This window comes from Python bivittatus, unplaced genomic scaffold, assembly GCF_059951505.1.
Source record: "Python bivittatus isolate LINGU-HERP-01145 unplaced genomic scaffold, Pbiv_v1 ctg000480_np1212, whole genome shotgun sequence".
Lineage (NCBI taxonomy): Eukaryota > Metazoa > Chordata > Lepidosauria > Squamata > Pythonidae > Python > Python bivittatus.
The window spans coordinates 27,191,599-27,207,097 of NW_028277075.1; the positions used below are offsets into that span (position 1 = coordinate 27,191,599).

At 41.7% G+C, this 15,499-nt stretch overlaps 1 protein-coding gene across 1 annotated transcript; it reads right to left on the reverse strand.

Moving 5' to 3' along the window:
• Positions 1 to 1,922: 1,922 nt before the first annotated feature.
• Positions 1,923 to 9,582, reverse strand: LOC103063836 (acyl-coenzyme A thioesterase 1-like). The gene is made up of 3 exons (XM_007438198.4): positions 8,835 to 9,582; positions 6,589 to 6,791; positions 1,923 to 2,727 (listed from the first exon to the last, which is right to left on the reverse strand). Exons 1-3 carry the CDS (start codon positions 9,406 to 9,408, stop codon positions 2,134 to 2,136), a joined length of 1,371 nt encoding a protein of 456 aa, XP_007438260.1. The 5' UTR covers positions 9,409 to 9,582; the 3' UTR covers positions 1,923 to 2,133.
• Between the last annotated feature and the right edge of the window lie 5,917 nt (positions 9,583 to 15,499).

The window sequence follows — 15,499 nt, forward strand, 5'->3', positions numbered from 1 at the left end:
TTCGAGGTCGGTTTTGGACGCCTCAGACTAGTGATAAATTTATTTGGATCTGCAAATATTGACTTAGAATTTCTTGAACTTCTAAAGTCATTTTTAACTTAGCAGTAACATGTATGTTATCTTATTAATTTTAACAAGAAATGCAATGAAACGTGATAAGAATAAAAAATAAGAACAGTTCAAAAGCAGAGTAAGATAGAACAAAGCTGATAAAACAGGGAAGTTTATAAATTGGACCGCACTCAGGACTTAACAGATTGCTCCAGCCTTATAACACACTGTTAGTAGTAGGCAGTTTAATTTTTCTGCATAATAGAATTGTATTATTTTGTATGCATCCAGACAATATGATGCAGTTAATTTATATTATAACGTAAGAGATTTATCTGCATTATCTGGAAGATGATGAAACGATTGGTCCTTTTCTCCAGTTGGCACTGTCAGAAGCAGCAGATATTTTTAGAACATTATCTCCTGGCTGAAGTGCTTATTTGAGTAATTATTTTTGTAAATGAATACTACACAGCACACTCTTCAGTCATAGGAAGTTACCCTTTCTTCTGCTGAAAACAACTTGGAGAAGAGATGACACATTCCTATTCACTTGATTTTTTAAATCTAATTCTCTCTGCCAGTAATATGCTAGTCTGTTTTCACATACATTCAAGGTCACTATATAAGATTATTAAAATCAGATATGCTATGAGATGTTAAATTGCACCCATTACAAGTTAAAGACAAAATTGCAAAATTAACCTACAAATCCATTTTTCTTTTTAATTTGGAAGGATACAATCAGGGGCTGTCAAAAAAAAAAAAAGTCAGGGTGAAGGCCACATCCATGTGATTGTGATAGACACATGGGCAGACAGCCCATTTTAACCCATGTTTTATCCTTTGTATTTATGTATATTGATAAATCATTTTAATCCATGCATTGCTTATTATTTAGCAGAGTTATAATTATGATGCTTTGCACCCATTGGTAGTGCCTTGAACACTGGGTGACCTGCTTATTGGGTAGACATGATAGCAATAGATGAAACCCAGACCATCTGCCTGTCTAGGAATGCCAGTTTGTTAAGATGGTGGATGGGATCCTGGTACCAAGTTACTCAGGAATGTTTGATAAAATAAAACTTCAATATATCTCTTAACCCTCAGATGAACCATCTTACTTCTTCCTGATTAATCCTCAGTTGAATTAAACGTATGGTTTTTGATCGGTTTATAGTTATGTACACTGTTTACAACTGTATAAAAAAAGGTTCACTCCAAGCAGAGCTGTGCCCATTTGGAACTTACTACTGGGCATCCTTTTATTTACAAATAAAAGCTTTATTTCTTTCCACCTCTTTGGTGTGATTTATTGGGTTTGCAGGCCAGGAAAGGACCCGAGCTTTCTGGGACACCAACTGAAGCTTGCAATGTATGTAAAAAGTAGGTGACTGACAAGATGAGGAGGGGACCCTCAGCGTGGTGGGGAGGTTTGCATGTTGTTGGGTAGAGGGAGATATGGCAGGAGCCTGGGGACAGGTCACCCTCCAGGAATGCGGCCTTAGCGTTTGGTACCAGTTCCTCATTCCAGCCCAGATGGGTTCAGAGGGAGCTTGTGGTTATTCCTGAAAGTCTGGTGCACAGTCTGGCTGAAGACTTAACTGCCACTTGGAATGAGAAGGCAGCTGGGGCTTTGGACCAGATTGTATGCATACAACCTCTGTGGATCCCAGGGCTTCCCTGTGGTGTTTGTTTTGAATTATATCTTTAGCATGGTACATCTTAAGGATTTCTATTATGGTTTCTGTGTAACCTTTGTTCACAACCCAGAGTTACTGTGGTAAGAGGGATGGCCATATAAATTGAAATTAATCAATAAATCAAAATCACACTGTCACCATCTTATGCTATCAACTGCATGCAGATCCCAGCCTTGAGGACTTTAATACAGAATAGAGAACGCAGGTACAATATTTGAAGATTAGAAAAAGAAAGTTCAAACGGGCTTCATTGCCTGACAGTCTGCTTGTTCTTGCCCCCAGTTCATATCAGTTCCCAGCTTTATCTCCCATCCCCAGCGTTTTGCTTAGTAAACATACATGCATCCACCTGAAACACAGCTCATAACCATCAGATTCAGAGTTTGTTCTTGCTATCATTGAGGGTTTTGTGAAAGAAGATTTGAATCTGCTTCCAAGCATCGACTTGCGCTGCTGCGTGAGCTCTGGGTTCCCCCCCCCAGACCACTGGTCTGCCCACCAAAAAGTGGAATGAAGCAGGGCACAATGGCGTATAAGGAGGTTCAATGTAATGACCTGTTCCAGGATAGCAAATGATTCCAGGCTTCTCTTTTCCATGAGCTTGTAAACGATTGGCAGCTTCACTGGCAAAGAATTCACTCTTCCAGTTATGATCATCCATGCCCACAATAAAAAGAAAACGTCCCTCAGCCTTCTCTAATGGAATTAAGCTTTGGCGGTCAGGACCCTCAAGTGGGTTGTTCAGGATATCAATAATGTCAACTATCCCATTCTGATCAATTTTGGCCCGATTTGGATCAAAGCCAAGAGGTGGAATGGTGATATCCTTGTAGCGTAGTGTTGCAGCCACGTTGGCTATAGAACCATTCACTGTGACTGTGGCCGTGATGCCCTTTAAAAAAGAGGCCATGGAAATACAGAGGTCAGCCCCTTTGGAGTGTCCCAACAGCCCAATTCCTGGACCTTTAACCTAAAAAGGAAAGAAAAGGAAAATCAGATTCACACGGAAACAGGTGTGTAAGACTGCTAACTATGTTCCTATCACATGCTTCATTCATTCATTCATTCATTCATTCATTCATTCATTCATTCATTCATTCATTCATTCATATATCAAATTTGTCACCGCCCATCTTGTTGAAAAGCGACTCTGGGTGGTTTACAGAGGCGATAAAATCAATTAAAATACAATATAAAAACAATCTTAAAAATAATAAATTCCAAGAATGATGGAATTGGCAAATAACTCAGGGAGTGACATCAGGGCGCCAGCCACCCTCAGGATTGATTAAAACTCTTATTGCCCCATGCAAGCTGGCAGAGCCAGGTCTTAAGTCTTTTCCGGAAAACCAAGAGGGTAAGGGCCCGCTGCACCTCTGGGAGGAGAATATTCCAAAGGGCGGGGGCCACGGCAGAGAAGGCTCCTCCAGGGCCCTGCCCGCCAACTTTCTCCTGCTGATGGGGTCCACAACATGCCCCCTCTGCCTGATCTGGTGGAACAGGTTGATGTAATGGAGGTGAGGCGGTCCCTCAGGTAACCTGGATCCATGCCACGTAGTTATCCTTATATCATCATCATCATCATCATCATCATCATCATCATCATCATCATCCCATGGCTATGCTCACATAATAACCCTAAATGAAAACCAGGGAAACCTTGTTAAGCACAGCATATTGTACAGACCCATATTGTGGTTTAGTCAATAAGCCATCCTTAAGCAAACCAGAAGTATGTGTTATGTGAACACAGCCTCCCGGAAAATAATTCATGCTTTTTATCTGCAGTTCTGCTGGAATTCTAAACCCCAAACCATTTTACTTTTCCGGTTGAACTGCTTTCTATTGCAGTGACTGCCTAAAGCTTTCATGCTTCAGTTAATCTTGCATCTTTGGCTGCCCAAAATGGAAAGAAATGAGTTGCTATGGCCTTAACCTTCCCACGATCTCTTTCAGGAGCATAGCACAAAGAATAAAGTCCAACATGCTACAGCGATACAGTAACGAAGCTCAGTTTAGTTAATTTTACAGAACCAACCACATTTTCTGCCTTCACAGAACATACTGAATCATTAACTGATAACACTAGCTGGGATAACTTAACATGCTAAACAACAAAACTAACAGAGTTAAAGTCAATCAAAATTACTATGTTGTGAGAACACAGCTCTTTGAGATGAAATACATTAAATCAATGTAACAGCTAATACTGCCTGATATTACACATACCATATATACTTGCAGATAAGCTGAGAATTTTAGGTACCAAAATACATCCAAAAAATTAGGTTAGGTTTATCCACAAATATATACGGTAATATTTTTATACTTTTAATACAAATACTTTTATACTTTTAATAGAAACTCACGCTGTAAAAGCTTTGTCGTTGCAAATATTTGTGCTTCATGTTCAAGTACCCACAGCAGCCAGTATCATTAAAGCAATGTCCCATCAGGACAGGTAGGAATGGCATGTTATGGGTCCTGTCTACAAAAGTGTCATCTGACGGGACCCAAGAAGAGCCTTTTCTGCCATAGCGCCTGCCCTGTGAAACATCCATACATTAACTCAACACAGCCATTGTAAGAACTCCCCACCATTGCCAGAGCTCTGCCACTGTGACTGGGGCTCTGGCAATGGTGGGGAGTTCTTACAATGGCTGTGTTGAGCTAATGTATGGATGGATTCTGCCACTAATCATGATTTTTGTTTTGTTTTGATTATGCATAGCTTTTATATGTTTATATATCGTATTTATCGGCATATAACACACACCTTAATTTTAAGAAGGAAGTTTGAGTAAAAAAACTTAAATTTAAAATAAATGACTTGGAAGCAAAATAAAGGGAGCTCTGAACTTTTTGTTTATTAATATTTATACCACTTATAAGGTAAATACGTAATATGAAAGAAAAAGCACCTTTTTGAACGAAAAAACTTAGATAAGTTTTTACAAAAATTTTAATCAGAATCACTGCTATCTTGGAAACTATGAAACTCTTCGTCTTCACTATCTTCAAAATCAAACTGAACACTGCTGTTTTCACTGCTACTGTCTTCATAAATCAATTTGTCTTCTTTAGCATCCAAAGCACTGCTTATGCCACATGTCTTAAAAGAATTGATAACTATTTCGAGTTTAACTGTGTCTCTTCATAATCGTCCGGCATATGCTGGGCAATCCTGGTTCTTTTTCGCATCTGAAGCTCATGCCTCTTCATAAATCTTTGGCACCATGATGCTGTCCCTTTGAAATCATGTATTTGTAACTCTGCTGATTTTCATTGCTTTAATAATTATCATTTTTGTTGATAAAGCAATGCCAGCTTTTCTTTGATTAAGTACAAATTCTTTTGCCTGTTCTTCCAATTTTAGACATTTAGCAATACCGCTGCAGAAATTGCATTTTGTTTTTAATAATGTCTTGATTTTTTCTTCATTTTTTCGCCACTCTCGTATTGTGCATTCTGTTGGTGGCTCTCCAAAATGCCTTGCTGCAGCTCTATTTCCATGTTGCTTGGCATATTCCACAACCTTTAATTTGAAACCGGCTGTATATGCTAAATGCTTTTGTCTTGATTCCATTAGGGATACCAGTAGTTTTAAGAAACTGAAATAAGTAATATTTCACATCACCCATGCGGTCTGGCACTCATTACTACACGCCGGAACGCTGCAAAGAGAGGAGGGAAGCTCGCAGTACTTTAGTGACATCACCTGTGCAGTCCAGCGTATAGTAATGAGCCAGAGCAAAGCGCCGGCGTTTTGCTCTGACACACTGAGTGCCAGACCACGCAGGTGATGTTACTAAAGACAGGAGGCATGGTTTAAGTGTCATCCATCAGAGGAGGAGGTGGGAAATGCACAGTTATAGCCCCAGTAACAGCCCTGGCTCAGATGAAGGCTCCACTCTCCCAGCCCTACCACTTGAGGTGAGGAGCCACAGGGGTTATACAGGGGCTTATACATCGGCGTATAACACGTATATTGGCGTATAACACACAGCTAGGATTTCAGCCCCAAATTTTAGGGGGGAAAGTGCATGTTATACACTGATAAATACAGTAAATGGTTTTTGCTTTCATTAGATTGTTTTTTACCTGTTGTGAGCTACCCAGAGATGCTTAGATGAGATGGGCAGCCATACAAATAGAAATTATTATTATTAATATTATTATTATTATTATTATTATTAATAATAATAATAGTTATCTGAAAGATTATCCAGACTGCTTACATGCTAAGCATTCTAGATAATGAATTACAGGTAGTCCTGGTTAAGTGACCACAATTGGGACCAGCAGCTTGGTAGTTAAAAAAAGTGGTCACTAAGTGAAACTGCACCTGTGCTTATGATCTTAATTCAACTTTCCTTTGCTTTACAGACCTGCAAAGGTTGTAAATGTGACTGGTCATAAAGTTACTTTTTCATCACCGTAGCAACTGCAAATGGTTGCTAAATGAGGCAGTCACTAAACGAGGACTACCTGCAAATGCATTTATTTACTTGTTGGATTATCTAGGAGTGCAAGGCAACATACACAGTGCTCCCCCCTCCAATTTTCTCTTCGACAACCATCCTGTCAGGAAAGCTGGGCAGAGAGTGACTGACCCCAATTTACTCAACATGTTTCTGTGGCTGAGAAACCCATATCTCCCTGGTCCTAGTCCAACATCTTAACTACTACACCACACTGCCTCCTCTTAGTAAACCTGCAATAATTTAAAGCTGCACAGGACTTTTTTTCAGCTGTCAAGCATAGCAGCCTTCTGAAAAGAATTTGCTTTTTTTTTTTTTTTTTTGCAAAGGCCATGAATATAGTAACTTACCACTGGGTTTTTTAGCATATAATTGACAGCTTCCTCAAAGTACTCCAGGTGAAATTCCTTCACTTCTTTAGGAAGATCTTCATACCCATAATAAGCCAAAGCTAATACAGCAAAGCCATGATTGGCCATCAGACAGGCTGTATTTTCAGGAAGCCCTCCTCCAGTTCCAGATACCTGAATGATACCTGGAAAGGGGTCTTTACCTGCAAGAGATATAAAGTAGAAAAGCTGTTTTTATTTAGATTTCTTAAGAACTTAGCATACTTCCAATAAACTCCTGCATCAAGGATATACCACAAAAGGGCACATGGCTTGATTCATACAACTGGCCAAGCTATAATATGGTTCCTACAGTTACTTGACTCCTATCCCGAAGAACTGACCAATGAAGACCTTTAGAAGTGAATATGTGTAGCTCAGGGTTGAACTGTGGAGTCCTTGGGGTTCTCTGAGCTTGGTTGTTTTCTTGCAAACATTTCATTACCCAGCTGGGTAACATCTTCAGTGCTAGAATGGAATGGGGTTTGCTCTCTGTTAATATACAGTATATAAACAGAGAGCAAACCCCATTCCATTCTAGCACTGAAGATGTTACCTAGCAGGGTAATGAAACTTTTGCAAGAAAACAACCAAGCTCAGAGAAGCCCAAGGACTCCACAGTAAAGACCTTATGGAACTAGAGCAGCAGAGGATAATAGCATTTGAGGAATCAGACTGGGACCTAAAAACTCCAGAATGGAAAAAGGTTTTGACAAAACACTTAGCTGAAGCCTTTCATCTCATTGAAGCAGGGATGGCAAAGTTAGAGGAGCAAGATCCTAATACAGAGAGGTTCACCAAAGTTTACCTTAGAGGTACTGAGGGCCTCAGCTACTACATGGCCATTTATGATGAGAAAAGAAAAGCTCTGTACAAACCTCCCTTGATGCCTACATCAAGAAACACACTCCAGTAGTAACCCCCCCCCCCAGCAGCAGAATCAAAGGCTGACTCTCCAGCACCAGGTCCATCCTCTCCAACACCAGGCCCATCATCTTCAACAGTAGCCATCTCTCCATCATCTTCTCCTGCATCATCCAATTATTAACATTATCATAATGTTACCTCATGAATGCCCCTTCCGGTATGCAAGACATTGATGAAACAAGAGTAAGGGTTAACCTTTAATCATGATTTTTTTTCTTTTTTCCCTCTATCTAAACTGTTTTAAGAAATGTTTCTTTAATGTTTTTTACAGTACTGTATACCTACACACACACGCACATACTTTCTCTGTTCAGTACAGTACCACATGTAGTTACTTTCATTATTACTGCACTATTATGTACTGAATTATTATGAATTATTATGTTTATGATATTTTAGTGTATTTGGAATTGGTTTTTAAGTGTTTTATATGCACAGAAAGGTATACACTATATACTAAGACCAACCTTTGACTAACTGATGCTAAATAAGAACCGTATGTACCTGTTCTGACTTACCTACAAATTTGGCTTAAAGACAGACTTAAGAACTGGACTTGTTTGTAACTTGGGGACTGCCTGTAAACCTCTATCAAACCACCCATGATTTAATACAATGTATGAACATGTAGAGCTGGGTTTGCACAATGCACTAGCTGCTTCTGAATTACAATTATCCAGGGTTAATATAATGATGGTGTATTCCACTGATCTTATTTTCTGGATTCAGAGAGCCAGTTTGGTGTAGAAGTTAAAGGAACCAGAGTAGAAACTGGGGGACTGCGAGTTCTAGTCCTATCTTGGGCATGAAGCCAGCTGGGTGACTCTGGGCCCGTCATTTCTCTCAGCTCTGGGAAGAAGGCAAAGGCAAGCCATTTTCAAAAAATGGTGACAAGAAAGCTGCAGGGATTAGTCCAGGCAGTCACTTGGATCCAAGACTGGCTTGAAGCCACACAAAAAAAGGTAACAATGGTTTACTCAATTTTATTTTCTGAATTCATGTAACACACTAAGCTAAAATATAGTTGCATTACAGGTTGTGATTCAGTGGGTTGTGCAAACATAACCACGGAACCATAAATTAGCCTCACCAAGACTGAGTTTGCACAACCCACCGGATTGCAACTTAGTCTAAGAGGCTAGGCGGCCTCAGCCCATATGACTAGTTATGGCTCAATTCAGAGTCACCAGTGAGAAGTCCAAAAACTAGATTAATTAAGTCAATCCGGTTGGTCCTCCGGGACTTGAATGCACAGTAAGGTCAACGTCCGCGCTGCGTACCGGGAGGCTGGAAAAGCGTGGCCCGGATGCGCCCCTCCCGCACCGGGATTCTCTTCACCCCTTCGCCCAGGAATCTCCGCTCATGGGAGCCCTTGGCCAGGACGCGGTCAGGCAGAGACGCTCCCTGACTTTCTAACACCTCCAGCTCCAGGCGAAAGGGTCGCTCGACGTCGCGCTTGACGAGGCGTCTGAGGGGCTTTTGCGGCTGTAACGACCACAGCAGCCCCATCGGTTCCAAACCCGAGAAGGTCCCGCCCTCGAGCGCCGGCGAGCGGCGCAAGTCCAGGCGCCCCTCGCGGTCCGCTCGATAGAAGGCGCGGGACTGGAAGAGCAGCCCGCTCTCGTCTTCCAGCGACGCGCGGAGGGCGATTTCCCGCTGGGGCCGCAGGCCTTCCACCGAGATGGCCAGCGGCTCATCGAAGAGGCTGCAGTCGGGGGGAGAAAAGCTGACGCGAGGCTCCCCACGAGGCGCAGAAACGGAAAAGAGCGCTCGCTGCGGCCGCTGGCTCGGGCCACCCCCGAAACTCATGATCGAAGTTCTTCGCAAGCAGCGACTCAAGAGCAGTCGCAACATACTCTCGTAAGCAAGGGGACACCTGCTGCAACCACGACTCTCAGACTAAACGAATCAGAGCTGCCTCCGCACGTCTGCGCCCTGCAGAGGAGGAGCGGGTGGAGCCTTGGCCCCTTCTGCTTGGGACGAGCCTGGTCTTGCTTCTTCCGTTCGACTCTGACTCCTCCTGTCCCGTTCTGCGGAGCTGATAATTTGGGGATTCAGAGTCCATCCCACCGCTGGTGGCGCTATCATTACGCGCAGGCCAATTCCGATTGTGCAGTACTGAAAGTCTCGTCCAGCCCATGTGCTCTCCAAGGCTATCCACGGACTATCTCTGAGTGCTGCCAGTCATACAAACTGGACTTCCGGGTCCCTCGCTGTCAGCGCTGCCATTCCTGCTTGTTTTCAGTCACTCCCATTTAACCCTGTGCCACCCTCCTTGCCTCTTACAGTACCTGTCAAAAGGGGTATTTTTGAACATAGGTTGGTCGTTTTTCAAAAGAGCACTTGACCCATGTTCAGAAATACCGTGACTGGCAGGCTAAAAATACAAAGGAAGAGTTTTGCTGAGCAGGAGCATTGGAAGAGCTCCCTCTGACTTCGTCTATGCCTGTTACTAAGCTGGCTTGGAAATAATTAAATAGGTACACAAGAATCCAAGAACTTCCGATAATGAATTTTACTACAGGCAAGATAAGAAGCCACGAGAAAGGGATTCCAGTGAGGGTTGTGTATCAAAAGTGACTCCTATATCTAATAAAATCAATGTTAGTTGTTTTGCACTTTTTTCCCACGCACGTGAGATGGCATGGGCAGCCCTCTCTTTTGGGTGGGAGGCCTGGTTCCCATCTGTCTCTTGTCTTGGTAAGGGATAGTCCTGATATCAGGTTATTTTCCCCTGGTAGTATGAAAGCTCACTCAGCCAGGCCAGCTCTGAATACAGGTTTAGCTAGACCCGCGCCCAGAAATAGGCCAAGTAAAAGGTAACATGCTGAGGAGAAGTTGTGAGGAGTATCAGGAGAGCTAACCACTGCTTCACCCTGCTGCCCCCAGTCCCCACCATCTGTGGGGCACTGAGACAATTGACAGGTGATTAAGCTTGCTGTTCTTAGCCGCCTTCTAAATTCATCCACTCTGCCCACTGCGCATTAAGGAGAGACTGATGAGTGTTTTTCCTGACAACAGGTAATACTGGGTGGGAGGTAGCGGCACCAACATTGTGGAATTCCTTCCCTTTGGGTGCATGGCATCTGTCCTCTTTGGCTGCTTATAAAAGAGATTTGAAAACCTGTTTTTATCAACTAGCCTTTCCTTCTTGATTGGCACCTGATGTGCTTTTATTGTTATTTATTATTTTGCTTTGGGAGTATGTTTATTAACTGTTGATTTTATTCATCCATTATTGCCTTGAAAACTACCGTGGGTTGGCTTTCAGGAGTACGTGAGAAGAAATACGACAATAAAATAAATAATTTAATTGCATGAACTCGGCCAGTGTGTACTTGTGCAACAAAGCTTAAAGCCTTGTGCAAGGCTGGAAAGAGAGATTCAGGCTGTCCTGAGTGAGAGTTTTCCAACCAAACTACACGTTATATCAATTTTATAATTTACCGACCGCAGAGGTTTCCAAGGGGGACCCCTCAAAAAAGGCAAGGTGGCAGCTGCAACTGTGCGACTGAAACCTCACCCCTTTTTTACAGGTGTCACAACGCCTGTTAAAAGGTCCCTTTGGCCACACAGTTGTGGCTGCCAGCTTGACTTTTTGGCCCCCTCCCTGCAGATATTCCTGACAAATAGCTCTTGTTTATTTAGCCCTGCTTATTTAACCTATATGCAGAGTACATCATGAGAAATGCCAGGCTGGAAGAATCACAAGCCAGAATTAAGATTGCAGGGAGAAACATCAACAACCTCAGATATGCAGATGATACCACCCTATGGCAGAAAGTGAAGAAGAACTAAAGAGCCTTTTGATGAGGGTGGAAGAGGAGAGTACGAAAGCTGGCTTGAAACTCAACATTAAAAAAACTAAGATCATGGCATCTGGACCCATCAATTCCTGGCAAACAGAAGGGGTAGAAATGGAAGCAGTAACAGACTTCATTTATTTGGGCTCCAAGATCACCGCAGACGGAGACTGCAGCCATGAAATTAAAAGACGCTTGCTCCTTGGGAGGAAAGCTATGGCAAACCTAGATAGCATATTAAAAAGCACACACATCACCTTGCTGACAAAGATCCGCATTGTCAAAGCTATGGTTTTTCCAGTAGTAATGTATGGCTGTGAGAGCTGGACTATAAAGAAGGCTGAGCGCCGAAGAATTGATGCCTTTGAACTGTGGTGCTGGAGAAGACTCTTAAGAGTCCCCTGGACTGCTAGGAGGTCAAACCAGTCAATCCTAAAGGAAATCAGTCCTGATTGCTCATTGGAAGGATTGATAATGAAGCTCAAGCTCAGATACTTTGGTCACCTAATGCGAAGAGAGGACTCTTTGGAAAAGACCCTGATGCTGGGAAAGATTGAAGGCAAAAGGAGAAGAGGACAGCAGAGAATGAGATGGTTAGATAGCATCACTGAAGCAATGAGCATGAAACTGAGCAAACTCAGGGAGGCAGTGAAGGACAGGAAGGCCTGGTGGGATATGGTTCATGGGGTCACGAAGAGTCGGACACAACGACTGAACAACAACAACAACTGCCCAATAAGAATGTGGAGGATTGATTAGAACCGGGACCACTGCCTACAATGAGAGAAAGCTTAAACCTTTCTCCCACTTGCTTAATTGCCTGCATTGGTACAATCTGAAAACTGGAATGATACAGATGGAAGACAGTGTGCCAATGTGGGTTTCTTCCAGATATGGTACCTCTTCAGGAGTTTTCCTTCCTTGTCCCTTTTCATGCCACAGGAGCTCCAAAGATAAGTAGTCTTTTGAGCAGAAAATTGTAATGCTTGAAGCAGGAAATGCAGGTTGTGAATGGCCAGAAATTCCCCAGAAATTAGCAGTTAACGAAGACCAACATTTTTCTACTATATTTAATATATGTCATATACTGTACTTAATACATATTTAAGGTTTGCTTTTTTAAAAAAAATGTTATATTACTATAAGACATGTAATACATTATATTATTTGATAGAGTGGTATTTATACTGAGGCGCATGGAATGGAAAAGTACTGTGCCTGTGATTCTTGCAGGACAGCAAGGATGTATTCACCCATAGCTGATCCTTCTAGGTTAGCCTATATCTAACGTTGGTAACCTATTAACTCCATTCACCTGTAGCTGACATCTCTTGAGAAAACAAAAGATATGGAGATGGCTCCAAAGTACAGAAGAAATCAAAGGGAAATCCCAGTTAAGGTGATGAAAAACTTCTTGAACAATCAGTAATCTCTAAATGTTATATCTCCTTGAAGCAAAATGTATAAAAACCCTGATCTCTTTGTGTTCGGGGAGCCTCTTTTCATAGAGGTGTCCCCTTTACTGCTGCGCACCAATAAAGGAATTTTGCTCTGTTTCTCGTGTCCGGTGAAGTTATTGGCAGTCGTCTCCAGGCAAAGAATCCTGTATTGGGTCCAACAATACAGTATTGACTAGAGGTTATTAACATTCTAACGTTTAGATAACTTAGACCTTAAAGACAGAAAACCAGAAAAGGTATTATGTCAGAAGACTATGATTTGAAATGTCAGTGTTAATAAACATAAGATTGTTTAGATTTTACATCCAAAGCTGAATGTAACATTAATAAACAACTGCAAAATATATCAAAATGTTTGTTGTACAATAAAGGTTTTTGTCTTAAGCTGAATACTTAATACTAAGGTCTCCACTGTATTGTTACTTATTATGGTTTCTGTATGTTGAAAAAAAGAAAAAAATGGACGAAGTAAAATAGGCAACGACAGCTAAAAGAAAAAAGGAAAAGAAAAAAGTCTCTTTGGTTTCCAACTTCCCTCTTTTTGTGCTTCTGCTAATTTGAGATGTTTATAAAGATTTAGGTCCCCTTAGAAGCTAAACTGTAAATGTTTATACTGTATTTGCCATGCTGCGTGAATATTTAATACATAATATTTAATACATCTGCTTGATGTACCCAGCTTCAAATAGTATGGAAACACCACCTAAGTTGAATTCTGGAGGCTTGATTATCTGGAGTAAAATAATGTGAAAAGTAGTTCTCACATGGACAAAAGTAAACAACCAGATATTATTCCAAGCCATTTACAAAATACTGTAATGGTAACTTTCATCCCCAGGAGATTGGCTTCAAGATCTTTCTGTAGAGTGCATGGAAGAAAGAGGCTCAAGACATTTGAAAACTGTTTATTTTAAATACAGTCACAGTGACTGGAATTCTCTTCTGACTGCTGCATAGCTGCATAGCTTTCCTGCAATAGATCTGCTTAGCTGAGACTTCATGTCCTTGGAAATATATTCTCCAGTGTGGTTTTTGCTTGCTTTAGCTCTCTTAAATCCAAGGATAGAGAAATTGCCTAATGAAAGATTCGATTCTAAACGGCCAGAGCTAGAGAGAGCTGTATTTAAAATCAACAAATCAAAAGGGTCAGAATGCAAATGCATCATCTGTAACTAGGCAACCACTGTAAACAGCCAGAACCAAAGTCATTTGAAAAGCTGTGATGCCCAGCAAGTTGGATTTTTGAAATAATTAATTTGTAAGGTAAATACAAGGATTTGCTTCCTTCATAACTACCTATAAAATATTTAACTGGAATTATCCAAATTATTATTTTAATAGACTAGAAATTCTGAATTTGTTGAATTTATGCATAGCTCCTAGAAAAACGTAAGAGTCTGTAAAGTTCCTTTTCTGATTTATCAAAACAGATGAACAGTCACAGTGGCCTGTATTAATTTAATGTAGGTGCTTGCAAATACTCATAGTGAAAATGAATATGGTATCCTATGAAAAAGGTTATTGTGTAAGTTCTTCTAAACAGGAAATGAGAGGGTGAAAAAAGCATAAATGAAGGACATACTGTGTTGTTTGACTCCATAAAGATAATATTAAATGCAACTGAGGATCCTAAGCAGCGCTTTATTAGCACAGGCACGGTGCTCCTTCAGAACCAGTTTCAGGACTTGAAGTTGGCTCTCCTGGACTAAGCATTGTTGGAAAAATGTATTACAGTCTCTGGGCTCATCCTCAAGTCCTGCTTGCCACAACCTGAAACACCTTACTAACCATTGGGGGTGGGGGCTCTTTTTCAAGGCCATGTTAATGTGTGGAGTGTGTTCAAAAAGTCAAGATGGTGACTGTGATGATGCAATCAAAGTGCCATCCCCATAAAAAACAATCAGAGCTTTGATTGTCCCACCAAAGGTTTACTTGCATCATTGTGACTGTGCCAGCCCCACTACATAGACCAGACCAAGAAATCAACTGCACAGAAAGCTAAAACTATTTTTATTAAGATTGGTTATCATAACAGAATCTTGGAAGTCTGACTGTGCTTTACTTACCCCCACCCCACCCCCACTCATGTGAATTAGGGAGGTGTCTGCCTGAGTCTTTTCCACATAGCTTCTTTTTGTTTTGGACTGAAGCCATGTTTTTCCCCTTGTCGCTTTGGCCTATCTCTGCCAAGATCATCTTCCTTACTCCCTGCAGACTGCCATCTTGACTTTTGTGACCATACCTTGGAGACACACCAGTTAATGTGCTTTCCTTCTGTGCCCAAATCAGCAGGAGAATGTAGCAGCATAAACGGTGCACCTCCCCACGGCCTACTTCTGCTGAGCCTCAGCAGTGAGGCTGGGCACTGTTGCTACTTTCACACCATTTAATTTATTTTATTTATTTATTTATACATTCGATTTATTTATTGTCTGCCCATCTCCCCCCAATGGGGAACTCTGGGCGGCTCACAAAGTACATATCAACAATTACAATTCTACAATTAATTACGTTATGTGACCGGCAGGGGTCGCTAGGGGGTCATCCGGGCTTTTCCTCCTCCGTAGATCTTCCTCGCTGCTCGCCGCTCATGCCGGCTGCATTCGGAGTTAGGGTTAGGGTTAGGGTTAATACCTGGTAATTTCAGGGTAGCAACTGATGGATTCCCTGCTGTCCTTTTCC